This window comes from Parambassis ranga, chromosome 5, assembly GCF_900634625.1.
Source record: "Parambassis ranga chromosome 5, fParRan2.1, whole genome shotgun sequence".
Lineage (NCBI taxonomy): Eukaryota > Metazoa > Chordata > Actinopteri > Ambassidae > Parambassis > Parambassis ranga.
The window spans coordinates 19,229,218-19,257,051 of record NC_041026.1 but is presented as its reverse complement, the minus strand read 5'-3'; the positions used below and the strand labels follow the sequence as shown (position 1 = coordinate 19,257,051).

General features: G+C 38.9%; 3 protein-coding genes across 9 annotated transcripts; all 3 read left to right on the top strand.

Moving 5' to 3' along the window:
* Nucleotides 1–1,021: 1,021 nt before the first annotated feature.
* Nucleotides 1,022–2,554, top strand: gpr25 (G protein-coupled receptor 25). The gene has a single exon (XM_028406460.1). The coding sequence runs from the start codon at nt 1,031–1,033 to the stop codon at nt 2,144–2,146; it is 1,116 nt and encodes a 371-aa protein (XP_028262261.1). The 5' UTR covers nt 1,022–1,030; the 3' UTR covers nt 2,147–2,554.
* Nucleotides 2,555–6,359: 3,805 nt separating this feature from the next.
* On the top strand, nt 6,360–19,828 carry inavab (innate immunity activator b). Of its 6 annotated transcripts, none has more exons than XM_028406682.1 (10): nt 6,360–6,628; nt 11,908–11,985; nt 14,008–14,141; nt 15,673–15,795; nt 15,929–16,160; nt 16,249–16,302; nt 16,469–16,775; nt 17,233–17,388; nt 17,645–18,311; nt 18,417–19,828. In XM_028406682.1, the coding sequence occupies exons 2-10, from the start codon at nt 11,931–11,933 to the stop codon at nt 18,510–18,512; spliced, it is 1,824 nt and encodes a 607-aa protein (XP_028262483.1). In that variant the 5' UTR covers nt 6,360–6,628; nt 11,908–11,930; the 3' UTR covers nt 18,513–19,828. The 6 variants fall into 6 exon arrangements, with proteins under 6 accessions (XP_028262483.1, XP_028262481.1, XP_028262485.1 ...); XM_028406680.1 differs by having other exon boundaries at nt 11,866–11,985; XM_028406684.1 differs by lacking the exon at nt 6,360–6,628 and adding an exon at nt 10,017–10,161 and having other exon boundaries at nt 11,866–11,985; nt 17,236–17,388.
* Nucleotides 19,829–21,332: 1,504 nt separating this feature from the next.
* adipor1a (adiponectin receptor 1a) lies at nt 21,333–27,834 on the top strand. Of its 2 annotated transcripts, XM_028406816.1 has the most exons (9): nt 21,333–21,422; nt 22,561–22,777; nt 22,859–22,972; nt 24,052–24,223; nt 24,389–24,575; nt 24,934–25,121; nt 25,321–25,514; nt 25,770–25,909; nt 27,583–27,834. In XM_028406816.1, exons 2-8 carry the CDS (start codon nt 22,631–22,633, stop codon nt 25,896–25,898), a joined length of 1,131 nt encoding a protein of 376 aa, XP_028262617.1. In that variant the 5' UTR covers nt 21,333–21,422; nt 22,561–22,630; the 3' UTR covers nt 25,899–25,909; nt 27,583–27,834. The 2 variants fall into 2 exon arrangements, with proteins under 2 accessions (XP_028262617.1, XP_028262616.1); XM_028406815.1 differs by lacking the exon at nt 27,583–27,834 and having other exon boundaries at nt 25,770–26,696.

The window sequence follows — 27,834 nt, the reverse complement described above, 5'->3', positions numbered from 1 at the left end:
GTTAAATGCTGGTAATAATCTGCAGAGAAAACAGTTCTCACACTATAAATAATACAGTGAACTTAAATGCCGCTACTTTAATACAGAGTCTGAGAGACAGAAGTAACACAATAGTGTGTATCTGCTCTGATTTGACAGATTGCTGAACTCATCTTTATACCTAATTTGGTGTCACTTTTTTTATTCTGTTCTGCTTTGTTTTTGTACGAATGTAAGTCTGAACTTATAAAACCCAAAGTCAATAATTCAGAGTCTTGAAGGTTTCAAGAATGAGAAAGAATAAAGTGGAATTCAATTATAATTTCAGTTTATTTCATCTAAATTTAGGGGAAAACTCTTTTTTTCAGAGCTTTCCCAAATGTTGCATAACATTTGTTCAGATCTGTGTTTTATGGCAAAACTACAAAGGTACAAATGCAAGAAAATTTTGCTAACTAAATAAATACATTTCTTACAGGCTGCTATAAAAAAACACGTTTTCACAAATGTGAAGGAAGCTCTTTTGAAGAACAGTGACATTTGCTTCAACAATCACAGTGGCGTAGAGGTGACCACAAGTCAAACACTAGTAAATCTCACCTGCCCCCTACTGGCCATGGTCATGTAGTACACTAGCTATTTAAAAAACTGTGGCAGGATCAAAACACTATTTTATATATTATATACCTTCTGTATCTATAATGATGATGAACCTTTGGAAAAGCTGCACAGCAGAAAATGTCATCTCATAAATGTATCTCTGTTATATTACTGTTATAGTGTTAAAGTCTTGCTGTTAGTAATATTAGAGTATAAGTTCCAAACAATGGCATTTCCTCTAGTGTGTAAAGCGAGTTTCTGCAAAGCTTTTAAATCACATGAGAAAATGTTATAGAGAGGAAGTGAACTCAGACACACTGTGTGAAAGGGTGAGAGAGTCAAAATAGGATCTGTATGTTTGTGGTTTCGACATGTGTTATCAAGTAGCAGCTTGTTGACAGGGGGAGATTAACTGCTTGCCACATACAGCTGCACTGCAGAGTCTGTCAGGATGGAGAACGACGCTGAATATTACTATTATTATGAGAACTTCACTGGTTACTTATTAATTAATGACACAATTAATTTCGAGTCGGACTGTGCCAACGCACACCTCTATGGCTTCAACATCTTTCTCCCCATCATATATTACCTGATATTTTTCACTGGGTTTTTTGGAAACCTCTTTGTAATCTCTGTTGTGAGCAGCAAAGGAAGAAGAGGTGGTCGGTTGGTGGACACATTTGTTGTGAACTTAGCCGTGGCAGACCTTGTCTTTGTTCTCACCCTGCCACTGTGGGCAATCTCTGCCAGCCAGAATGGACACTGGAACTTTGGGATAGCTGCAAACTTACTGTGCAAGCTGAGCAGCTACATCATTGCAGTGAACCGCTTCTCCAACATCTTCTTTCTCACCTGCATGAGCATCGATCGCTACTTGGCTGTGGTAAAGCTGATGGATTCCAAGTACCTCAGGAGCAGTAGGTGCATTCATGCTACTTGTGTTGCAGTCTGGATGATCTCCCTGGTGCTTGCCATCCCATCTCTGGTGTACAGGAAAGTGGAGACTTCTGTTGATGGACTGTCCTGCACGGAAGACAACGATTCGACTTTTTTTCTTGGCATAAGTCTGACCATGACATTGGTCACCTTTGTCTTTCCAGTGCTAATCATCCTGGTCTGCTACGGCACCATTATTGTGCACCTGAACAAGCACTGTGTTGCAGCTGGAAACCCTCGAGCTGAAGCCAGACGCAGACACTCCCTGAAGATGGTCCTCTGCATCATAGTGGCATTTGTGGTGTCCTGGCTCCCCTTCAATACCTTTAAAGCCATCATTATTATCTCAAAGCTATCCAAGGCTGACGTCGATTACTGCATTCAGTTGCAGCAAAGAAACGGGCTCCTCATCTCCTGCTGCCTGGCCTTCCTCAACAGCTGTGTGAATCCGGCCATTTACTTTTTCTTGGACCGACACTTCAGACGAAAGGCTGAGATCCTCTACAAGACCTGCATGAGAAAACCAAAGTCACAGCACAGCCACAACTCTTCAGCTTCATTCAGCAACTATGGCACCTCAGAGAGCTTTGGAACAAGTGGTGGGAGAACTCATATTCACATGTTTTAGTAGGAGGAGAAGACAGATAATTATCATGAAGTCTGGAGGTGGTAAAGTCATTGTGACGCTCTGACACCAAAAATCTGAGCAGCAGCTTCTTACACATATTCTTCAGAGTGTTTCTCTCCTGTGATGGAAAAGCAAATGGCAAGAACTGTTTTTGATTATTTGTTTTGTAAAATACTGTACATATTTATGTCATACATTTCATTTATTCTTTCATTTTTATTCAAATATGAACCATCCTGTTTATACAGCTTATTCTGAACCATATAGACACATACAGTAGGGACATACAATAGGACATGGGTGAGCATTAATAGATCACTTGCTTAAAAATGGCATTAATTTAAAAGGTTTAAATGTCATGTAACAACTGTACTGATATTACTTTTAACTGTGTTTTTAATAAATATTCTGTGTAAAGTATATGACATTGTGTTGATGAAGTTAATAATAATAATAATTAAATAATTGTCAAATAATAATAAAAATTTAAAAATACTAAAAAGACTGTGGTACCAGAAGTGCTAATCAATTAAGAACGACTTCTTCAATCAAAACAATTAGTTCAAATGTTTCTCCTGCAGAAACCAGAGATTTAAAAGTGTTACATCTTAGCTATCTTTAAAATATTTTTCATAAATGGTTATTGTTGTTAGTATCTTACAAAGAGAAAAATATTAATTCTAATGTTCTAATCTAAAGCTGATGAGAACACATTTAAGATTAGGATTAATATTTACTTTATTAATCCCTGTAGGGAAGTTTGTGCAATCTGAAAAAATTAAATTATATGATACAGAATTGGTGACTCTTGTTGCCAGATTTATTTAATTAATTATGAGTTTAAAAAAGGACAGTAGAACAACAATTCAAATATCCATGAACTGATTTTAATGGCTCCTACTCTGCTAAAAGAGCAAAGGCAAAACAGCTGCATGGAATAGTAAAAAGACCCCACAGGCTTGTAAGAGAATATGAAATGTGAGGCAAACTTTGCAACAGAAAAAAAAAGTAAAATAAGACAAAAGGGAAGCAGATAACACTGAATCATCTTCAAGGCAATGCAAATACAAGGCAGACAGTGTCAACAGGAAGCAGGGTGTTTGTTAAGACCGAGGGTACGAATTCTCTTTGGATGCACGATTTCAGCTCTCAGGTCACAGACGCTGAGGTTTGTTACCGCTTCTGAGAGGAAGTTTATGTGTGAGACAGAAATCCTAATCTTTGTGAAAAAGTTGTTCAACACCTGCACATGAAGTGCACCCAGACAGGCATGAAGGACTCCTCACTGCTACACACAGCTTCTCAGAAATCAAAGGTAAATGTATGATTGTGAAGGGGAAGTCAGATACCTGAAAGTTCAAATGTTCATGAGTGCCCACTTGTTTTTCAGTATGTGGTTTCTAGACCAACCAGTCTGTTGGTGCAGGTCAGGAAGTTCCCCTCTTCAACTTAAAAAGAAAGAAAACTATAGTTGATGCACTTTTTCTCACAGCGCTGGATTTAACATGAGTTAAAGAAATAAATCCTAAATCAGTGATTACACTACCCAAAACACCAGCAGAATGTTAATGTCAGCAGAATAAATTCTTGTTTAAGTTGACATATTTTTAAGATGCCACTAGTATATTAGTATTAGTTAAAAGCATTAACATTTAAAAACACTGGAGACGTGAATAAACACTGACCATTAGTAGAAATACATGCAGGAGGACTTATGAAGTGAGGGAAGTTTTTATTCTCTATTTTTATAATTTTGCTAATTTTCCAATTTAATTTGTTTTCTTTCTGGTGGTAATTGATCATGTTTGTGTCTTTGACCTGAGATCACACTCACACAGCAGCATGAGTAAGAACTCGTAGTCATGACATGACTAATTCAGCAAATGTTTATTTAAGATAAAATACATGTTTTGTGTCCTTAAACTGAACTCCTGATCTGTAGAATGAGACGTTCATTGCTGTAGATAGATAGATTAAAAGGGATTTTTAAAATTAAGGGATTAAAAATATTTTCTGTACTCTGCAGCTTTTTTCTCTTCCACCCACAGTTTCTAATATATATATATATATATATATACATTCAGTGCATCTATTCTTAAACCGGTGGAACTAAAAATTTAAATTTCTAAATGAATTGTTTGATGGCTTATGGAAGAAATGATCAATCAGAGTAAATGTCTGTGGGGGTTGATTGACGTGAGAGTCATTCTGCCTGTCTGGCGCTCTCATACTGAAAGGTGAGACCTTGGCACTCAGCCTCATTAGAGTTGCCCTTCACCCCCTAGCAGCCAGTTTCTGTCAGCAGAGTCATGGGTGAGATATCAAGCCTGTCCTGTTCTCACAGTGTTATGGCAGTTCTCATTCCTGTGGTTGTCAATTTCTCATTTCAAAACTGTGATTGCCAGAACTTAAACAGTCATGCTGGCAAACTCTCTGTCAACTCCTACAATGAGTAGTTCGGCTAACCTGCACTTAAATCAGATTAAAATCATAAAAACAAAAAAAAGAGGAAAAAATATGACAAATAAAAAACAAATGTAAAACTGAAGCAGGGAGATATATTGTTAGAATGAAGCACTAATATTAGAGCAAACTGAGGGTTTAACATCTATTATTTTGATATTGGAATATTTTTACAGCAGCCGTGCTGCACTGTGTTGTTCTGAGTCAATCTTTCTTTTGTTTATTGTTCATTTTAAAGGTGGTGTTACTAGATGGTTGAACAGTTAAATAAAGAAATGATAGCTGTCTTGCACAACCACCTGAACTACCCACGTACGACTTCTGCTCCTTAAAGTTTGAATACAGACACACATACGATTATGTAAGTTATTTATTCATTAGTCATGTCTGCTTTTTCTGACATTTTCATGAGTCTGACTGTGTTTTATGAGATGAAGTGGCACGGCGATGCTCACTGTGTAACCAGGCCGTTCACACTGGTCCATGCCAGCTCTGCAAATTTAACTGTGGTTTCCTTTAAACTCCTCTTTCAGCCCACATGACTAACTTTTTATACATAAAAACACACATATGTGTGTGTGTGTGTGTGTGTGTGTGTGAAGGATTTTGGCTTTGTTTTGTACCATGTTGACTATGAACTGTGTGTTTATTATTAATCATCACATTAAAAATGTGTTGACGTATCAAATGGCCCTTTTTGGATTTGAATGTGTGTGACTTTTTATTTTTCTTTCTTACAATTAAAAAATACATTAAAATATATCCACCACTGTCGAATGAGGTTTATTCACAACCACTACTGGGAAAATAAAACCTCATGTGCTGATGTTGTGTGATGACTTTTAAAATGAAGTTTGCTATCAGTGTAATCACACATTTTGTGCAGTGAGGTTTTGTAAATTGTGGGAGCAGTTGTTTTTAACAATTACTCAAAAGGTGAATTAACAGTTCACCGGATGGCTTTAAAATATACATGTATGCTATACACCCTGTATGAATAGACAACAACAACTGTTTTTGCATAGGCCTACACTCATGCTAGTACATTTATTATTATCAGCATTCACTGGTTTTACTTTAAAAACCGCACTATAAAAACATTCACTGTATTCCCCAACAAATGAAGTTGTAATACATACAGTTCTGCATAAAGTCAGTGTGAGGTTGTGCTGACCTCTAGTGGCAGCAAGGATACAATTCTTGGTTAATTCTTATACAGTTATAACATCGTCTCTGAAGGGGTCAGAAGTTACGAAGGGACATTTGTTGTTATGACAATAAGTAACCATCCCATCAGCATCTCTCCTTTCTGCAGAAAACCCACGCTGCAAAGAAATTCTGTGAGGCGTTCACAAGTACATCCTAAACTCGTAAGTTATGATACTATAAAGTAAACATGATCTAAAGCCATTCTAAGAGGGACAAAATGGCAGAAAAAATGTGTCATATTGCAAACTCATAGAATTAAAGTGTTGTGATATATTGTTGTTTTATTTTTGTCATTGATATGTGAGCAAAGTCCCCAACAGCTAAAGATAACATTGTATAAACACAGCTAAGATGTAAATTCCTAAAATAGCACTTGATTTGATGAATGTATGCGAACCATGTAGAAACCATTTACGTTTTACTGACTTTCACTTGGTATGCATGCCCATTTAACCCTTTCTGTAGACTGTGGGAAATGCGGTTACCATGGTAAATGTTTGTCTCTAGTTTATGGGTCGATTTCGACAGTACGTGAAGGCAGCACAGCACTGCTTTTCGCTCTCGGAGAACTTTCTTCAGTAAACGTTGCGTTTAGGGAGAACAACTCAAGTTTAATGTTTGTGTTTCAGTTTATTCTTTTGTTTGTACCACTGATGTGGAGCGTAAGGGGGTGTTGATGCCGTCCTCTCCCGCTCTTTAGACAATTTACCTTGAAACAAACTTCCAGCTAAAAATCTGGGAGGCTGTGAGCCGATGGAGCGCAGACTGTATGGATGAGACACGATGCTAACAAGCTAACTAGCCGCAGAGGTAAGAGCCAAAAACAGGCACATTATAACGTTTGTTAAGCAGACTTTAATCATTTAGAGCTGCGGGGCTGTGTTTTTAACAACAAGCAATGGGCAGCTGAGGATGTGTAGCTTTTGGGAAAAAGTTCGTCACGGAAGTTCTGAGTGACTAAACTTTGTGAAACTCTTTTACAATTGAGGCCCAGCAGCTTCATGGAGCGGGTTTATGCCTCATACTGTATGTTTATGACAGAGATTTTTATACTTTACTCGGAAATTACAGCTCCGGGTTGCTCCAGGCCTCATACGCCTTTTGTGGGAGTTTAAACATGCACCGTAGCCTGTGTAAAAGTGTCTGAATGCACAGAGAAGTGATGAGTTGACCACATCCTCTTTAACAGATTGCAGATCACTTTTTATAACAGGCACAATTAAATCTAAGCCACTTGTTCTAACTGTATGTTGCATAGTTGCTATGATGCACAGTCAGTGGTAGGAGTTTATGTTTTATTAGTTTGTGATTTCTGTGCATTGAAATCTTCCTGCTGTCTACACATTCCTGAGCGCTGACCTGAGGGCAGTGGGACAGAAGTGGCTTAACCCCTGCAACTTTACTGACCCTGCCAAGGAGGCAGTCTTCCTGACTGACTCATGCTGGGCAGCCCAGCACTGGTTAAACCTGCATACCTTTTGTTTTAAATTATAGTGCAGAGCTTCCAAAGATATCTATGACCAGTGCAGAATGGACAAAATATGTCAAAGTGATGTAATAAAACAGTTAAAAAGTAACCATATATATCTAAATAAAAAAAAAAAAAAACACAACTTAAGTGTCAGATTATTATATTTGTAGCTTAAAGAAAAAGAAAGAAATCCACTGAGCCTGTATGTGCAGTAGCCTACAGAAGCATGCAATTATCATTAAAGGTATTTTTTTAGAAGTTGAAATTTCCTTGAAAACAAAAATGTAAATAATTAATGACTCATTCAGCATTTGCGGGTGTAAATGTGCAGATAGAGCACTCTATCGGCCGTTTCATGAGAACTTTATTCATGCTTACTCTCAGCTACAATCTAGTGCTTGGTCACAGCTTTGATTTACGTGGTGGTGCACAAACATCTAATTAAGTAGTCCACATCAGACAAACTTCTTCTTGTAGACGGCGTATTTCTTTACATCTTCATTACCGTCAATTGGAACCTTCAGACAACATAAAGTTTAAATTTGGCAGCATGTAGACAGATGTGGGAGAGAGCTAAGCAGCTCTTTGACTTTTTATAATTTCAGATTAGTGTAACTTGATGGGCAGACATTTTTAGCATCCGGTGGGAGAAGGAGGTTCAGAATAATTTCACAAACTGTTCTTGCTACATGGCATAACAATTTTGTCATGCAGTCTTCTTGTCATTTAACTTTAATTTTTATTTAATTATATCTCAGTTTTTGCTTATAAAGGCTAAATAAAGCATTATGGTGGATCATCTCCTGGCATTTGATGGCTCTTCACATGGCTCTACAGCAGTAGTCTAGCCGTACACATAAAAAAGGACTCACGAATATTTAAAGAATTTGTTTGGCCAGCTGCTGTGTTGCCTGCACAAAGCCTGCTCTCTGTCTCTCAGGGATTTCTAGTTTATATAAACTACCCATGACATCCACCAACTGGCTACCATGACACGGAGTGGATGTTTGTGTGGCACAGCAGTGTTGTGGGAAATAGTTGAACTGGTCTTCACACAGGACTTGCACAGTTGTTGCATTTGCATCAGTAGAACTGTGATATGACAAATGTCCTTTTCGACACTAAAGGGGGCTCCGTCAGCATTTCTCGCTTACTGTGCATAGTGTTGGTGAAACCTCTATACTGTTGTTTCACATTATCAGATTTATTTGTATGTCTGCACTTCCCTTTGTGTTAGATTTAAGGTTATCACACTGTGCTGTAATGCAGCCTCTTTACACTGTGTGCTGCCACTGCTGCTCAGTCATTGCATTTACCAGGCAGTAGAGGATAGCTGCTATTATTACATACACCCACTTTAACAGTAATATACCACATAATTGGCAGGCAGTATTTCCCTCTGTTGTTGGTGTCTTTGAAATGTACAGTAGTGTTCACACTCTGGAGTCTAAATGTGGAAGTAACTGAAGCAAAACCTCACAGCTTCTGTCACTGTAGCTGCGCTATCGGTGCCATGTCATTTGAGATCTGATCCTTGAGTGTCTGCGAATTGCTGGACCCTTTTTCTGAGTGTCTGAGCACCAACATTCCTGGAAAGCCAAAATGAATATTGAGATTGAGAATGAATGTGAACCATGCAGTTACAGAGCAGGTGCTGCCTCTAAGTATGTAAATCATGTGGATTATCCCTCTGCCCTGTGTTTCCCTCTTTTTAGCGGAGACAGGCAACAAAACTGACTGTATTAGGAGTCTGGGAGAAGGCAGACCTACTGTGATGCTAGTGATACGATGTTGTTTCTGATGGATTTCTCCATATATTCTCACATTTAAACAACCAGGAGATGGCAGTAGACATGCGTTCCAGCAGCAGATATTTGAGCTTTAACAGGCAGAGCTGAACTTTAATCATTTTGTCAATAATAGCACCAGTGGTCATTGTGAAGAAGCAGTAGAGACATGTACAGTCATGGAGTCAGTTAAACCCAGAAGTGAAAGTGTGATTGGCTTCAACTGAGAAGTTATCTTGGAAGCTGACCCACAAACCTCCCACCAATTACACCGTTATCCTACAACTTGTACAAGACATGTACAAGACATCAGTAAATGCAGTAAATTTATATATTGATGAGCATAGAATTAGCATATTATTTTTATGACAATCAACAAGGAATCTTTTCAACATAGTGAAGACAAACAGCCAGTGCCAAAATCCTTAGTTTCATGGAAAGTTATCAAACAATTTAAAGCTTAAATACAGTCTCCCCTCCTCATCCACAGACCTGCCATGAGGAGTCTTGGTGATGGTGGTTATGTCAATATCAGGAAAATGCACAGGTTAATAAAACACAATCATTGCCTTCACTGTGCACAGACTAATCATGCTTATTGCCACACACAGTTGCCCTACAAAGGCTCATTCTGTGTCTAGGAAAAACACGATATTGATTTAAGTACTGTTGCTCATATGTTTCTTCTGGGCCTCGGGTCTTTTGCCATGCTGTATTTTAATACAGCTCTAGCACTTTGGTAATGTGACACATGTTTCAGTCAAGTCCTACCGCCCATCTATTAGTGGACTGATAAGAGGGTAAAGTGACACGTAATTTCTCACTATGTTGGTCATTGTTGTTGACACAGTTTCAAACTCAGGCAGCAGAGCTGGGTTACATGATACCATCTTAAGTGTTCAGCCCTCTCTGTGTGTGCAAGGCCACTCCTCTTCAGCAGGCAGCACTTTCTCAGTGGGCGAGTCTCTCATTCCTGTCCAGACTCCACTCAGCTCAGGTTCTCTGTATTTTCATTCTAATCAGGCATTCTGAGGGGAAGTTTTACTCCTTTTGGTTTTTGACAATTTTTCTCAGTTTTTCATGAAGTAAGTACGTTTTCCAAATAGTCTAATCTGAGGTGTGACATAAACTGTGAGTTAAATTAATCTGGGGCCCTCAGGTTGGATAAATGTGCATTAATGTAAAATATCTGTAATTGCTAATATAATAGTTTTGAAAGTTGATTGATTGGATTTCATTGTTTTTTTTCTGCCAGTGCCAAACTGTATAGTCATATTTAATATTCTGTTCAAAAATGTTTGAATAACACAAAGGAAATATTTTCAGCCAGATCAACCATGTATGAAAATAGCTTTTGTAGTGTTTTGTTTTGATGAACAGCTTCAGTGCATCAAACTTCTTGGTGTAAATAGTGGCTGGTCTCACCATTATCAATGCAACTTCATCTATGCTTGCTGAAGGGATGAGTACAGGTTTTTCAGGGGATTTCAACTGGCTATAAGACTTCTAATGATCCAACGTTAAAATGTATGATTGTTTTCCCCAGCATTTATAGTACAGCTTGTTTTATCAAAAACAATAGTGAACCTAATCAATTACTAAAACATCTCAGAACTGATTATTTCCATCTTTAAATCTTTGTTGTTTAATTGTTTGTTAGACATCTTTTTATTTTGGACTACTGGTCATTGCTGGTTTAAGACTTCACTTTTTCCACACAGAAGTTGATTAACAACCATAAATATGTGGTTTTGTTTCAGTGTCTTTTAAACTTTTTCTGTCAAATAGATCAGTGTGAGGCACAACTCTTAAGTGCTGCTTGTAGTTTTCTAGTGTGTAGTTACACAGGGGGGAAAAAGGCAGTTGCTCTGATTGTGTTAACTCACCTATTAGCTGATCAGTCTTTTTTGTAGCAGCTGCTGTGTTAACATTTTTAACATAGTGGGTACACACTGTGCATGAGCTGTTTTCCCTTATGTGCGATTAGGAGGCGTGAGGATTCCAGTCACAGTCACAGGAGATTTGTGAAAGATGTGTGTCATGATCATGTCATAGTTTGGATGAGAATGGGATGCAACATGTTTTGATCCAACATGTCCGGTGGTTGTACCAACATTATAGCATTAACAAGTGGTTCTTATGTTTTAGTCTTTCACTTTGCCTCATATAATAGTTCCTCAAAACTGCTGGGTGCAGTTTCTAGCTGTTAGCCTCCTCAGTGTGCTGGAATGCAAACACCACCACGTTCCTGTATGCACCTAGTTAATAATCAAACCGACACCAGTCATAGTTTTTATTTGACACCAGCAGGACATATAACTCATGCAGTTATCACCGAGAGAATGAGATAATGACAGTCATGACATCAGAGATTAACAAACAGACACAGGAAACACCCCAGACTTGGCAACATGTACCTGTGCTCATGACTATGACTACTGTGAGGTCAAGGAGGAGAGTCACACCTGAATCACCGAAGCAACAGGTCAAAAGATTAAGCAATGGCCAGTCTTTGGAAAGCATCTGTTGATGCTGTTTGCCTTTAGATGTTGTTTTGTGCTTTGCTTGTGGTTCTATTTCATGTTCATATTTTTTATGATTCTGCCTCATGACTAGACTCCCAGAGGCCACGGCCTGTTGTCCTGTAATGTCAAAGTCTGACTTCATTCTACTTCATGTAAAATAGATCTTGTAAATGAAAACAAAACAAAATTAAATACTAAACAAAACATCCAAGATTTTTGTGCTTTGAAACATTTATGACCCCTAATTTAAATTATTCCTTACAGGATATGGCTCAGCAATAACCTTTTGTCTTCACTGACAAACAGCCACAGGAAGTTGATCCACTGACATGGAAGGCAATGGAGAGATCAGCGACACTGACAGCGGCATCATCCTTCATTCAGGTAAAACAGCACAATTATGCGATATTTTATGCCCCCCATGTAGTACATCTGATAATGCTATTTTATAGCAAAAGCTACATTTCAAAATGCTGTGTATATGTATCTCAGTCTAGAGCATTTTAAAGCTTTGTTCATACAGCACAGATTGACTTAAAGACGTGCTGAAAATCCATGTGAGACTTAAATACACAATCCTTTAGAAAGCACAGCAACAAACTACTAAAGCTTACCCAGAGCCTCAAATGTCTTAAAACAGAGCTCACACATTAGTCCAGCCAAGGTGTCTGTATCACAGCAGCTGCTTTCAGTGACCCTAAAAAGGAGAAATAGTCAAAACATACATTATTTTACTGCATTTGTGTTTATGACCGAAGGCATTAAACTACTCAGCCCTCTGCAAACAGAACTTCATGGTCATACTATCTTTAAAACCTAATGCTCCGTGTGTACAATCATAATGCAGCATACTGAGCACTTACCTACTTAGAGCTTTTAATCATTAATCTGACTAACAAACATCTTAGGTATTTTAAGTGCTTTTAATTTTCGAGTATAGAGGTTGTAGTGTTGAGACCATAAGAGAAGTGGTGTAACCTACATCCTACATACATGGAGTTACATTAAATAAACGGCTGCACCTGCTGTTTAAACCAGGGTTTTAACCTTTAAATCTTTAGTTTAACACTCTCCCAGCATCTCACTCTGATGACATTGTTTGTTGTCTTTTGATTGACAGTTTCACAAAAGAATGGCATTAATGCATCAGATATCACCTTTCTTCCTTCCTGTCAAAAACTTGTTTCTACATTAACAACAATGCATCTTTGATCAGCAGATTTTCACGTGTAGTAAAGTAACTTAGTAGCAGCTGAAACCTTTGCCCCTAAAACGGAGATAATGAGCAGGTTATTTTTGCACTCCAGATTGTTTCCATTTTCACACCTTCACATCATATGAAACTTCAGACTTCACACTGATAACCCTTTTTAGATATAGTGTAGTACATCTGTAAAAGAGTTTGGTGTGTAAAAGTTCCCCTATCTTCCCTGTATACAAGTATTTTATTCAGTCATTTTTCTGTTCATTTATTTACCTATTAATATTATTGTTAGCCATCTTGTTTTTCGACGCCCAGCAGTACATACTGATTTGTTCTGCCTTTTCTGACATTCCTCATGTCTTACTTGAGCCACATGGTGTCTGCTGTATACAATGAAAAACTATTGACCTACAAAGAATAGGCCGATTGTGATGGTAAGACAGGGAATTCTTGGGCCTATTGTACTGCTGTCACACTTCTTTCCTGTCGTACCTCAGATGTTTGTCAGTACCTGCAGGGATTCTGTCAATAATCTCTGACGGTATGTGGTGCTCAATGCATTTTGCCTGGAGCCACTCCCACAGCTCGGAGACTAATCTTAATGTCATTAGTCACCAAGGCTACAGACAGCACCAGGCGAAAACTCACTTTGTTTATAGTGGCAAAGATCCTGATACGGATTTTGCAGTTTCAGTGTCACCAATGAAAACAACTGTGAAGTTGTCTACTGAGCTGGCCGCAGTGGCCACAGAATCTGTCACAGTAAAAATGACTATATAAACTTTTTAGGATGCATCACAGTGTTCTCACACCAGAGTATTTATAAGGCAGAAAACAATATAAAATAATTTGTCATCAAAATTTGTTAAAACACTACTTGACTGACCACAGTGCTTCTGTGACACAATGTCAACAAAAACTGAACACAATAGGCTACACAAAGACAGGAGTTGTTGCAGGGTGTCTGCTTTGGATTGGATGAAATTCATCTCAGCGCAGCCATTGATCTAAATACTGTGTGTGTGTGTCCATAAGATGACAGAAATTCATATCAGCATTTCCATTGCTTTAGAGCTAATAATAGGCACTTACATGCAATATTACTTTTAGTTGTTTAACTCCACTGTCTGATGAGCTTTGCTCTTACTCAGTCTCGTAATCTCAGATAAGTCCATGTGCTTCTGTCCTGGTGCGTGACACAGGGTCTGACAGTCCAACAACACATACGAAGGATGTGACCACACACACGCGGGCCATGAAGCTCAAACACCAAGCGCTCCAAGACCGACTAGAGATCTGCATCCTGGAGCTGAAGAAACTCTGCATCCGAGAAGCTGTAAGTGAATTTATTCTACACCTTAAGAGTTCAAGTACAACCCAGTGAGGCTGCATTAAGGCTGCAGTAGTATTGAACCATGTCAGAGGACACATGAGTCACATATGTAATTATGTAATTATGAGGATTTTGGATAATTAGAGTCCTTTTGTAAACAAAGTAAAGCTTCAGACAGTGTTTCTGTGATTGGGCGTGTGGTTACAAAGTGTTCCTAACATACTGATGATGATTCACCTCCTTGTTTTAAAGGATTCAATTGGTGGGGCCATTTTGTGCTCAATTCTGGTGATGCAGTTTACTTCAGGTTAACAAATTGACCTGTAGTCACATTTTCATGCATGTTAACCAGCATAACCTCACTAATGTGGACAAATTACAAAAGATTGTGCGCAGGGCACTCAAGATATGATTCTTTTTTGTTTCGAACCTGTGTTGTTATCACCAGGCTAGTGAGGGTGAGATTTGAAAATATCCAAAACATCACTGAAAATGTACTTCTGCCGAATAAAAAAACTACTTTCATTACTGTGTGGATGGATGGTTGCAGATGGAAGGAGGTAAAAACTGCTACGCTGATAAGTTGTTTTAAAAAGATGAAAGCGTGTGTATGGAGGGCCAAGAAAGGAGAGTAATTGGTGCATTCTGTCTCTTGTCTGCATTAACGTCAGCATGTCCTTATTGCAACAGTCATCAGTCAGGACAGCACTAAACTGAAACAAAAAAACAAAAAAAGATTCACGTCATTTGTTGGCTTTTTTTTAAGATATTGTTTGTTTAAATCCATCTTGAGATTTTTGTCACATCACCCCATTAATATTTAAGTCTCCTCTGCCTTTTTCAACTTCTTTGCTCTTTGAAGTACATAAAATCGAGACTAAAAGTTGCCACATAAAAGGATTTCCTGACTGGACACACACTCACATCAGGGTGTGTTGCTGCCGTACGTAGGTGCTCCAGGGTAAAATCCCAGTACTGATCATTCTTTACTGTTGACACTCGGGCTGGGCACTCCTGTTGGGACATGCTCAGGTGAAATAATGGGAGTCACAATACCTTTTCTTTTTCTCTGTGACAAGAGTGTGTAAACTCATTGGCCACAATAGTTGCGTCTGTGTGTCAAGGTGGACAACTCTTAAGTGACTCAAAGTGACTCTTAAGTAGTGTTTTAGTTTTAAAGTTTTAGTGAAAACAGTGCTGGTCCACTGTCATACTCTGTGAGTCGGTGCCAGGATTTGATACAGATACTCTACACAGTTAGAAAGTGAAATCCAAAGAATGTGTTTTGATAGGAAGTCTCTGCAAAATTGTGTAACCAATTCCCAGTATCTGTATGTCTGAACATGTACAGAGTGCAGGAAAAGATACTTGTACATGATTTCAAACATACCATGGGCTCTTTGAGCAGAAACAAACAGAAACTGAAAGGTCTTTATTTTGATAAACTACTTAACTAAAGCTCTAAAAAAACTTTTAGTCATGTTCAAATATTGGTTTGTGGACAATTGGACTTTATTATTTCCATGTCATTTAGCAATTGACAGGCCGGCTGTCAGAAGATTACCCTCTGCTGCCAGGAGAGAAGCCTCCACAGGTACGCAGACGTATTGGAGCTGCGTTCAAACTGGACGAGCAAAACATCCACAGAAGAGCAGAGGTAAAGGGCAACATCTGAGGACTGCGAGACAGATGGAGTAATGTCCTTTTTTAGTGTTAATTGTGCATACACTTTTCTAAGAGTCAGATGTTTGTCTCTCTCTCTCTCTGTTACTCTGCTGTAACCTTTACAGGACTCAAAAATGAATTTAGTTGACGCCGAGTTAGCTCTTCAGAGTAAGATATATGAAGCTGCACGTAAGCTCTGTAAAGAGGAACATCTGAGTAAGGCTGTGAAGAAGAGCAGGTTACAGCAGTGCAAAAGAGAGGAGAACAAACTCAAGCAGCTACAGGAGAAGGCCTTCCAAGTGCGACTGGAGCACGGCCGATCGTCACCACTCCCTGCTTTTAACATAACACAACAAGGTGAGGGAAAGCTACCAGAAGAGGTTAAATCTCTCACCCACTTGAAGAAGTTTTAATTCATATTATGTGTTTTCTTTTTGTTTTTCAGATCTTGGAACCTCTGATGACAGCTCACTGTCGGATTCTGTTGTGCAAGATGAAGGTGTGACTTAACACTTCCTTACTTTTTCAAGTGAAAAAGCACTTCTAATGTTCAAGATCAGCTTGAAGATTGTAGTTACTTCATAAATGTTTGTGGTTAAGGTAAATGTGTATTATCATCAAATGTTTTTTCTTACACAACATTATTTCTTTATTTTCCCTTCAAGAAGTCACAAGCCAGTCCTCACAGCCATCCTCAGGACTGCCTTATCCAGCTGACACAGATCCTTCTCAGCCTCCCCATGACTCCTCACACTCCTCTGCAGACGCCTCGTTCATGTCTCCGTCTGTGGCTCCACAGTCCCTATCACTGAACCTGAGTCACTCTCCACAGCCAAGCCTTGACTCTAAGCTGAATTTAACCCCCAGCCCTGTGTATGACCCTCCTCCCATCCAACACTCCCCCTGGACAGAGTCAAGTCTAGACCAACCTTTCCAGAAAAGCAAGAAGTCACGCTCCTCCAGCAAAACGAGGTACTGCAGCTCATCCATCATGACTCCTTTCCTGTTTATCAAGTTTTTAGTATTAAAAGAATCTAGTAGTAAAGGCTCACCAGCCACAAATTGATGCTATCTAAATTGCTTTTAGATATAATGTAAGTGTTGCTGCATGGATTTCTTGAAAAAGATGGAAATAAGATTCCTTTTATGCCTTCAGGAAATTGATTCGTAGTAATGCAAGCATTACTGCTGTGAATTTCATAAAAAAATTGAGGGTTTTTCATAAATGTACAATACTGCCATCTACCTTTCCATTAGTGCTACATCATCTAATGGGTTACACCAACACAGAATGTAAAATCAGTGTTAAAACACAATGACATTATTACAGTTCAATGATCCTTCTTCAGTTTCAAATATCTGAGAGGCATGGCAAACGTTCAGAATGTAAAATAACATCTTGTTACCTGCTGCCATTTTGTATGTTTAGCAGTCCGGCCAAATCTGAATTGCTGCCACCGTTGGAGGCTTGTTTAACACCGTCTGCTGTTCAACACCAACTTTCCCATCTAAGGCTGAGCCGTACCCAATCAAACAGCACACCCTCCACACCAGAGATGCGTGTGCACCGACAGCTGTCGCTCAGGTAGCTACACCTCAAACATGCCTGTTTATGTCAGCCTGTATGTGCTACATTAGGTTTACTGCAAATGACAGTGACAGAAATTATATTTACTCATTAATTTACTCAAATGATGTTTACTTTATTCTGGTATTTAATCAAGCATTCATTCACCTTTTGTTCATTCTGTTTATCTATTTTTCTATATTTTTTTATTATGTTTGGACATTTGTGCAGTTGTCCAACTAATACCGCTAAATAATATTGTGATTTTTCACAGGTTATCCAATCCTGAGTCGTCACTTCAGAAGGACAGGGGTCGCACCAGAGGTCCAAGGAGGCGTCTGACAGAATACTCAATAAATTTGCCTGCTAACTATGGAAACGCAGCTAGCTCTGAAGACAGCAACTCTGAACACTCGTTTTCATCTTACAACAGCTCACCTTGTCAGGAACTGCCCAAAATATATCAATCTCCTTTGCCCATCTCAAGCCCAGTCAGCAGCTATGGACCCCAAGCCTATTCACCTGGTTTTTATCATAGCCCCCGACAGCTGCTCAACCCCAGTATTCAGAAAACCTATTACACAGATGAAATGGTCTACTCACCAAAAATGGATATTGCACAGAGCTATTACTCCACACAAACTTCTTGTCCCCCCAACAGATATGAATATTGCTATAAAGATGCTGCTGTACCCCACCAGAGAGCTCAGAGACCTTTGCCTCCTGATAGCAGATTTACCCCCCCAGCAAAGTGGGACCATCCACATTATCGCTCTGGTGGGCTTCAGCAACAAGTAGTGAATGAACACCTGAAGTCATGGCATCGCCGCAGTCAGCTGAAAGCTCCCAGGTCTCGCTCTTTGGACAGACAGGGAGCAGTCAGAGTGAAAAACATGTCGGCCCGGGAGTCATCTTGCTACCAAAATCGGCAGTACAGTGAGGTAAGCAGACAAGCCTGTCTTTTTTTGCGAATAAATGATAAAATGACAAAATTATGATTTATGTTACCCTGTCAATAAGTACACTATAACTGTGGCTATTTCTTCCAGGTTTTTCAAAGAGGGGCTTTCCACAGAGCTGCAGATGATGCTCATGGACACTGGGTTTTAGAGGATGGCTCTCACTATATAAGCCAAGTGTAAAGAGAAGACACCTGGATGCCAAACTGCCGAACTTCCTCATTCAGAGGCTTCCCAATTAAACCAAAGTGAGTTAGATATAAATAATAGCTTCTTTAATGAAAGTATTTTCCACCATGTTTATCCAACTACTTGCCTGTGCATAGAACAACAGGTAAAAACCTGGAGCATGTTACACTAACACTTGCAAACCACAGCCTTCTTTAAGCACTGAATGCCTGTGAAACATTACACATAGAAAGGGGGGGGGTTAATCTTCCTCGGCACAGGTTTATGTATGGAGACAGAGGAGTTTTAACAGGAAGCATGCTGGTCCAACGGGTTCCTCCACTGACATGCCCACTAAAATTGCTAATTGAATTTTCTAAATGAGAAATGTTAATGTTTCAAATTTGATTTTTTTCTCTTGTTCTTAATCTCATATAAATTGTGATTGTCAGTTAAATGACTTTTAGTACTCAATCATACAACAGTTTAGTGCTGGAATGGAGATGAGACATTATTAATTTTTAAGATGGAAAATAAAGGTCTCCTTTTTGCAGCTGTATGAAGGATTGAACCCACTGTATAATTATATAAATGTACTAACATTGTTGTCCCAGACAATGAACTTGAGCTGCTTAAATTCAAGATGCTGGGTTTGTCCTCTTTATCATGAACTACTTCTGGAGCATTGTTGTCTTGTTATACTTAAATGTATCTGTGGTTGTGCCAGATAACTTGAATTACTACTAACCAATTTAATCACATAGCTGGGACTAGATGTGAACTTAAAATAGCAAATTAAGAGTGAAGCAGAGTCTTGATTCTTGGCAGCTATAAGCATGTCAAATTGTAAATGTATGAATAAATGAGCTGTGTCTCTGTTGGTGCAGCAGATCACTACTCACTGCACCACTCAAACCACTCTGAGGTGAGCTTTAATCAAGACACTACCAACATGAGGTTGACCATCAGAAGCTCAGCTCTCTTAACCAGACATTTAATTTTTACATTGTTGATAATTTGTCAATGAAAGCACCACGCTGATTTCTGTCAATGACCTGTCTTTGTGTTTATTTATTGTGATTTGCATTATTGGACCCACAAAGTCAGACTTGAAATAAAGGAAGACGTGGACCAGAGTTTGCAAAACAAATCTAGTGCCTAGTTCTGTATAAAAAACACGCTCAGACACAATCATGTTTTCCTTTGTGTCTCTTTTTTACTGTTTTTTTTATTTATCAGTAGTTAAAGTTGACCTAATGTGTTGTGTTACTGTTTGAAAAAAAACGGTGATAATGTTTTCCTGTGAAAGTAAATAAAGAGTATTGTTTGGATGTTTTTGAGTTTGCCTTTATTTTGCTGCATGTGCTGGTGTTTCGGTGTGAACTTTTGTTTCATGAAAACGTCTTGACATAAAGTTAAAAAAATAAAGGTGTAAAAACATATGAAGGCTGAATTCCATTTATTGCTTCAGTTGCACTTATTTTGCACCATTTGTCTTCTATGAAAAGATATATATTGTCTGCAGTTAAAGTGCCAAATGTTCGTGGCCAGTTTTCAAAAAGGCATCTGTCAACTGATAAGGGTGAGGAGCAAGCCATTAGGAGAATGAAAACAGAGCCAGTTCTTGGCAACATAGATTGTTGCCTAGGGCGCCACCTGCTGCATGTCCAACAAATGTAGCTGCCAACATCCATGTATCAACTGGACATCACAGTTCTGCAGAATGAGGATCAAACTCTTTTACCAAGCTTTACCATGAATGGAGACCATCATTTATCTGAAGAGGAGGACAAGAAGACCACGACCACACTCACTTCAAGTAGAGTTTCCAACACCCTTCTTTTCTTCAGTGTCATATACTGTGAAGCCATCAACCAGAACTTCATCATAAACAACAAGTTGAAAGAAACCGTGTTCAGTGTGGGAGACCAAGCCAACACTTGTCTCTTACACGTGCTCGTCAGGTGTGCTGTGGATATGTCACACGACTCCAGCCCGAACACACGAAAACAGCTGGGTATTTTTCTGCACCAGCTGTACATTTCAGAAATTCTGTCAGTGGAGCAGATCTTCCAAGGGCTGAAAGACATCTTGGAGGGCACTGTCTACATCACCACAAATGTACCTGAGATCTGGGTCTGCGTAGCTGACATCACCAGACCACTGGTAGTTATAGGAGGCCCCTCCATGACAGACCTGGTCAAAGATATTAACAGACTGCTGCCAAGCCACGCAGGTCTCCTGGCCGATGCTATCCCTGGCCAATCTTCCCCCTCACTATTCTTCCTCTCATTCATCTACTGTTTAACCCACCCTAACACCTAGGGCCTCAACCACCGCTGCCCCCCTGCCCCATCCCACTTAGGTCACGGATAGAGGTTGTGCAGCTGTGGGTCTGATGTCAGATGAACCAGATGAAACCACCATCCTAAAACCTAAAACCTTCAACAAATCAGATTTGTTGATTGCTTTGGGACCCACTTAAAACTGGGGTTGACTCTGGATACTTTGGTTGTGTGATGTTAAATATATAATATACATATAACAAAAAAAGAGAATGAATTAATTGAATATTTTCCTAATTGAGGAAATATAATTGCCGAAAATTAGGCAATTTTGTGGTTAATGATACAATAAACTGTAATTTTTGCAATGTGTATTTATCTGAAGCTTGAAATAAATAAATGTGTAGAAAATAGTAACCGGCAACGTACATTATGAAAGATTTTTTGAAATAACATCCACTAAATGTAGACAAAGACTTTCCCCAAATGTGTAGTTATAAAACATAAATGGATGCTTTTATTTTGAAAATATGACATTGCGTCGGTTTACGGAAGAGACCTCAACTTCCGGAAGCGATTGTGTTGTGTTTCGCGTATCGATAAATAATTCACCTTCCTGGTTTAAAAGCTTCCTCGCCAGGTGAGTTTTATATACTTAATGAAATCCAGCTGTCAGTGCAATAGCCTGTCTAGATAATATTGAAGTTATGTTTCGTCGTAAGGACTTTTGTCTTGCCGTTAGCAAGTTAATTCGGAAAACTGTTTACTGCTCGGCTGGTCAGCGACACATCGGCGCTAGCTAGAAGGTAACATTAGCAACCTGATATATGAACGACCCGAGACCAGCTGATTCATAAACGTTTATTTTAAATTCAGCTAATTTAAATGAATGGTAGTGACGACGCAATGAATTTAGGGGAAGTAATGTCGTGTGTATCCTGCGGTTGTTTATGTTTTTGTCATGTTTCGTCTGATGCTGTGCTAACGTTGATCAACATCCGTCTGCCAGCTTTTGCTAAACAGCGACTTTTTTAAACGCGACTTGTATAGTCAGTTTCGGTTCTGCACCACATGTTATTATCCTGTCCTAAATCTGAAGCATTGTCCCTCTGTAATTATGGACTGGTCATTTTGGCTGGTGGCAAACCTGTTCAGAAGTGACTATATAGTTACAGATAGACAGATGGACAGCTAGATATATAGATATATGTCCAAAAAATTATACATATAAGATGTTGGACTGACCACTTCCCTAGGCAAACTCTGTACTATTCCGTTTAATAGACTACATTTTATGTGCAAACATGTGTCAACGTGAAGGTTTCAAACACAGGAAGACAACATTAATGCAGCTGGACTTAAAATACTCTGGGTTTTCAGTTTCTCAAAACTGATCCCTCTTTCTGAACCGGGTTTTAGGTGACAACAGTTGTCTGCAGTTTCTGTGCAAAAGCTCCACAGTACTAGCTGTAATAATCAGATTGAAAAATAAAAACAAAAAGAAAAAACCTGCTTGTACCAATTTGACATTTATTCCATTTATGTTCCATTAACTCAGACGGAATAGTGATAGTCTGACGTCCAACTCATATCTAAGTTCTGTTTGTTATCTTTGTGTATATTTCTGCTGTAATTGTGCGCTATATTTGTATCTTTCCATCAGTTTGGTCTTGCTAGTGCAGAACATTCATTTTCTGCACTAACATTCATTCAATGGTCCATGAATGTGTCAACATACCCTTTACCCTGTAATGTTGATTGGGATTCTGGTTCCCCAGGAGTGAAATTGAAGTATACCATCTGAAGCAGAATACAGAGACTGTGAGTGGGTCATTCGGCAGTCTCCTTATGTCAGGCCGAAACGGGTCTGCTAGTGATGCAGACTGCCGGATCTCTGAGGACTGCCATGTCCCAGATGTTGAGCTGATGGAGCTGGGGCCGCTGCTGGAGGAGGCAGGGGGGCGGCCGGCAGCATCTAAAGGGGTCCATCCAGAGGTACGTCACTTTAAGAAAACACACAGAGGAAAGTTGTCATGTTTCAATAACTTCAGTTGTCTGTTGGGATTTTTTTTAAAGGGAGCTGCGATGCTTGCCGATGAGGAAGAGGAGGATGATGAAGTGGGAGAGGTTCTGACTTTGCCACTTCAAGCTCATCATGCCATGGAAAAGATGGAGGAGTTTGTACACAAGGTAAGGGTGTGTTTTTATATAACAGTTAGCTAACAATACTCATTTTAGTTCAATCAAAATGAAAAGCTTTGAGGTGGTACCACAGCATCACTAAAACATCAACAAATTGTCCCTTCTTATATCACATTCATTAAACTTTGTTGTGCCTTTTCAACCACACTGCCTCGCCTGTTGTGGCACTATGCCCCTGCAGGGTGACCTGACCTAATTTTGAGATCCACTGAATGAACTCATGATTGATGATCATGTGATCAGGTCAGCACATTAGTTGTTAGGCTGTCTGGTTTCACATCCCTGCTCCCTGCTCCTGGACTTAAAAGACTCAGTAAGAACTGTTGACAGGTTGTCATTACAAAAGCAGTTTTATAGGAGTATTGTAGCTATGTTGCAGAAGTAGACAGCAATGTCCTTTCAACAATAGTTTCTGCTCTTCTTAAACTTCAGAATTACTAGTAAGATTATTTAAACATTTGATGAGATAGAATAAAGAAGAGAAGAGATTCTGCAAGAGTACACCGGTTTGTCTACACCCAAACCAGCATAAATATTGCAGCAGCCACTTTGAATGAGCTGAAACTCAAGACATCATTTGGCTCATAGGTGTATACTAGCTCTATGACTGTTCTGGGATTTAGCTGTAAGGTTAGAAGAGCCACAGGTACAGGCACAGCACAACAACAACAAAATAGGCACTGACTACGGTAACTTTTATTTACAGTTCAACACCCCAAATGTATTTCATCTACTATACCACAAAATATAAAAACATTTTGAGTAGTAGTTTATTTGGGAAAAGTATTAATTGAATATCAAAATTGGCACTAAATACTGTATTTTTTTTATTTTTGTTAACCTTAGTACCTGAATCAGGTTATAATATAAGCTGTAGGCAGATAGGATGTGTGATTCTAACAGACTGTCAGAAATCTGACCTCAAAAACAAATGCTTGAAAACTGCTTTTAAAGAGTATATACTATGCATTAGGTTGTTAACTGCAGGTGGATGATTGATTGATAATAGTCTACTGGAAATTATTTTCAAGCATATTACGCAAACGAAAGATATTTTTGCTCTTCAGGTGTGGGAGGGGCGCTGGAGGGTAATCCCTTTTCATGTCCTGCCTGAGTGGCTGAAGGACAACGATTACCTCCTGCATGGACATCGCCCCCCTATGCCCTCCTTCAGGGCCTGTTTTGGAAGCATCTTCAGAATTCACACTGAGACAGGAAACATCTGGACACATCTGTTAGGTGAGCACAAGAAAGTTGTTTAGCAGCTGATTTGAATTTTGGTTCCAGTGGTGACATTTCTAATCAGATCATTGTGGACATTTCTTGTCTGTTCTATTGGCCTGTCCTTTTACCGTCCTCTCTCATGCAACAGGGAGAAAAACATGTGTTTTTTTTCTTCCACAGGGTTGATCTTATTCTTGTGTCTGGGCACATTAACCATGCTGCGGCCCAACATGTATTTTATGGCACCACTACAGGAAAAGGTTGTGTTTGGGATGTTCTTCCTGGGAGCTGTGCTCTGCCTCAGTTTCTCCTGGCTTTTTCACACTGTCTACTGCCACTCTGAGAAAGTGTCTCGCACGTTCTCCAAGTAAGCCCAGAAACAATGTTTGTCGCATACTTTCATTCAATGCTTTAGGAGATCTTCTCTTCTAAAAGTTACCTGTAGGTGTCTTCAGTGAGGGTCAAACTCAATTTTTATTTCCTGTATAGCATATTTTTGCTTTAATTGCTAAAGAAATTAAGAAAGAAACATTGTATTATCATCACAGGAGTGGTGGTTTGACCTTATTTCCTCCTGCCTCTTTGCCAGGCATCTAGGAATTAGGCACTAAAATTGGAATAGACTTGGCAGCAGTTGCTGACCCTCTTTTACATGTGTTCAGAAACACTTTTTGCATCTAGTTAAACACCTATTGCTTGTCTCTGTGTCACCTTCTCACCCTCAGGCTGGATTACTCGGGCATTGCCCTCCTAATCATGGGCTCCTTCGTGCCCTGGCTGTACTACTCCTTCTATTGTTCCCCTCAGCCTCGACTTATCTACCTCACCATTGTGTGTGTCCTCGGCATTGCCGCTATCATAGTCGCCCAGTGGGACCGATTTTCGACACCTCGTCACAGACCTACACGAGCAGGTGCTTACCATTTGAAAACATGCACTTTGAGATATACTGTCTTGTCTATGATCGTATTCAGCTGTTTGGACTGTAAGTTCAGTTTTATCCTACATCTGTCACTCTGACTTTTATGAGCAGTGATGATAATAAGATAAAAAAAATAGCAAAGCTCCGAATATTGTCTTGTAAATTTGACTCAAGTCCATGCTTCTCATAGGCGTGTTCATGGGTCTTGGATTGAGTGGCATTGTCCCCACCATGCACTTCACCATTGAGGAGGGCTTTGTTAAGGCAACCACAGTCGGACAGATGGGTTGGTTCTACTTGATGGGTGCCATGTATATCACTGGTGCTGGTCTGTACGCAGCCAGAATCCCTGAACGCTATTTCCCTGGCAAGTGTGACATCTGGGTAAGTATTTAAAATTATATATAACGTCTATACTGCATCTATGAGTGACTTGAAAAAAAAAAAAGCACTTTAACACATATCAAGTCAAGCTTTGTTGTCAATACCATATGTACCAGACAGGCACAGGAAGTGAAAGTGCAGTGCTCTCTTATTCTCTCTATATTTTGGATGAACATTTCTTTGCTTGACGAAACACAAGCTTGAATGTATTGGATGTCACTGATGGGCACTTGCTTGTTTCTCCCCTCTGTGTAGTTCCATTCTCATCAGATTTTTCACGTTCTGGTCGTGGCAGCAGCGTTCATCCATTTCTATGGAGTTTCCAACCTGCAGGAGTTCCGCTATGGCCTTGAAGGAGGATGCACAGATGATTCTCTACTCTGAGAGGCCTGACTGTGACTTACTTACTTTTCCTTATAACCACACAAACATACATACACACACACAATTGCTGCTGGAATTCAGAGTAGTTTCTTATTGCTCCTTCTATATTTCTGATTTGCTAACATCTTGTTTGGGTTTTTGTGGTCTTTCTGCTTTTCGGCATTAAATAGCCAGTGTACTATGGAGGGAACAGGCACTACTTCTTACGACAATAAATATAAAGCTTGAAATCACAATTTTCAACTGAGATTTAAATTTTAACCAAAACCGTGAATTGCTGAGACTGAAGCAATCCTTCTTAGAAGCTCTGTAGTACCCTAAACCCTTCATCATCTGTTACCATTGCACACAGGGTACAGGAGAGCATTATTCATGCTGTAGCAGGGGGCACATACTGTAAACCATTCCCTTTACCCCCTCCTAGTTTTCATGCAGGTTAGTGGTGCAGAGCAGTCCAGGAACTCGTAGATGCTTGTAACATTGCAGTACATGTATATTTCTATGAGGAGGATGAACATAAACACATAAAATGGTGTGGATTGATGTCACCAGATATGGACACTAATTTTTTATCTGAAACACCACAAACTCACTTATGCCCACTCAGCAATAAACCTTGAGCTGTACATCGGAAACCCATTCTATACCAAAATCTTGCTTTGTTCAGGGTGACTTTGTAACATCTGTCCTGACACTACAAACAAAAAAAATGCCTTTTGTCTGACTCCCAACATTTAAAAATGTTTATTTATTTGTCCCTACAGGTCTAATAAATTAAAACATCTGTTTAAAACCAAATGAATACTCTTGGGTCAATTAATGTGACGTACAGTATACACTGTATGTGTTTGATATGAGGCAAAGCTAATCAGAATGTGGATAGTTCTCAGCTTTTTGTTTTTATACTGAAGTTTCCTTGTATATGATACAATATTTTAATTAACAGTCTTTCCCAGCAAATCATTTTTAAATTGTTTATAGCACAGAAAGGCTGTAAAGGTTTGTAGCTGCAGTGGGAAGATATTTGACTTTAATTAATGTTAGACACTAAAAAAACCAACCAACACATGAGTTCCTGGGCTTCGCACAATGTACAGATCTGGATCGGTTAAATTGCATTTTTTTCGTCAACTAGAGTTTTCTTTTTGTGCTAGATTCCAGATGCAATGAGAGGTGTAAATATCAAATGCACCTTAGTGTATACTATTAAATTAAAAACTTTAAATCACTATAAAGGTTTAAAATGTGTTCTGTATGATTGATATAAACTTTTAGTATTCCTGTGCCTTAGGCCAATGGAAATGTTTTTAAATAAAATGGCCTATCTTAACAGTCAAGGGAGCTTCAAAGATTTCCAGATGTTGACTTTTCTTGTTTTCCTTGCCATATATATATATATTATAAAAATACAATTGAATCATTATTGATCAATTCCATCAATAGGTTGTATGAACTGCTGTTTAAGACTCTTTTTTCTAGATGAACTTGTTAAGCTTTATTACAAAGACTAAAACAATGTGTATTCTTGACTTTGTGTAATGTCCTGTGTAGAAAGTGATAAATCATACATTTCACTGAAATGTAAACCTAAATATTTATTAATGGTAACCTTGAAAAATTATTGTAATAAATTTTTCCACATGTAATTGTGTCTTTTTTTCCTTTCTTCTCCTCTTTTTTTTAGTAATGGAAACAGCTGAAGAGATTCCCTAATATGCACTCAGCAGATTTCTCACAGATGACCGGACAATAGACACATCAGCAGTTACTAAATGAAGACAGCAGCAGCAGTATGAATGACATGGAAAACATTAAGGCTAACTAACCATTGAAATTGAAAATTTGGGCTTCATGTCAAAAAATGTTTTCTTTTAAGTCAACAGAGATACTTGATTGATATTATTTATGTTATTAAATTATACTGCTTTTTACTTCA

Excerpts from the sequence above, each read along its gene's own strand:
- gpr25 (XM_028406460.1), top strand. The coding sequence starts at position 1,031 with ATGGAGAACGACGCTGAATATTACTATTATTATGAGAACTTCACTGGT.
- adipor1a (XM_028406816.1), top strand. The coding sequence starts at position 22,631 with ATGTCAGGCCGAAACGGGTCTGCTAGTGATGCAGACTGCCGGATCTCT. Across the intron at positions 22,973-24,051 it reads TGGAGGAGTTTGTACACAAG|GTGTGGGAGGGGCGCTGGAG; the intron begins GTAAGGGTGTGT and ends TTTGCTCTTCAG. Across the intron at positions 24,224-24,388 it reads CATCTGGACACATCTGTTAG|GGTTGATCTTATTCTTGTGT; the intron begins GTGAGCACAAGA and ends TTTCTTCCACAG.
- inavab (XM_028406682.1), top strand. The coding sequence starts at position 11,931 with ATGGAAGGCAATGGAGAGATCAGCGACACTGACAGCGGCATCATCCTT. Across the intron at positions 16,303-16,468 it reads TTCTGTTGTGCAAGATGAAG|AAGTCACAAGCCAGTCCTCA; the intron begins GTGTGACTTAAC and ends TTTCCCTTCAAG. Across the intron at positions 17,389-17,644 it reads CACCGACAGCTGTCGCTCAG|GTTATCCAATCCTGAGTCGT; the intron begins GTAGCTACACCT and ends GATTTTTCACAG.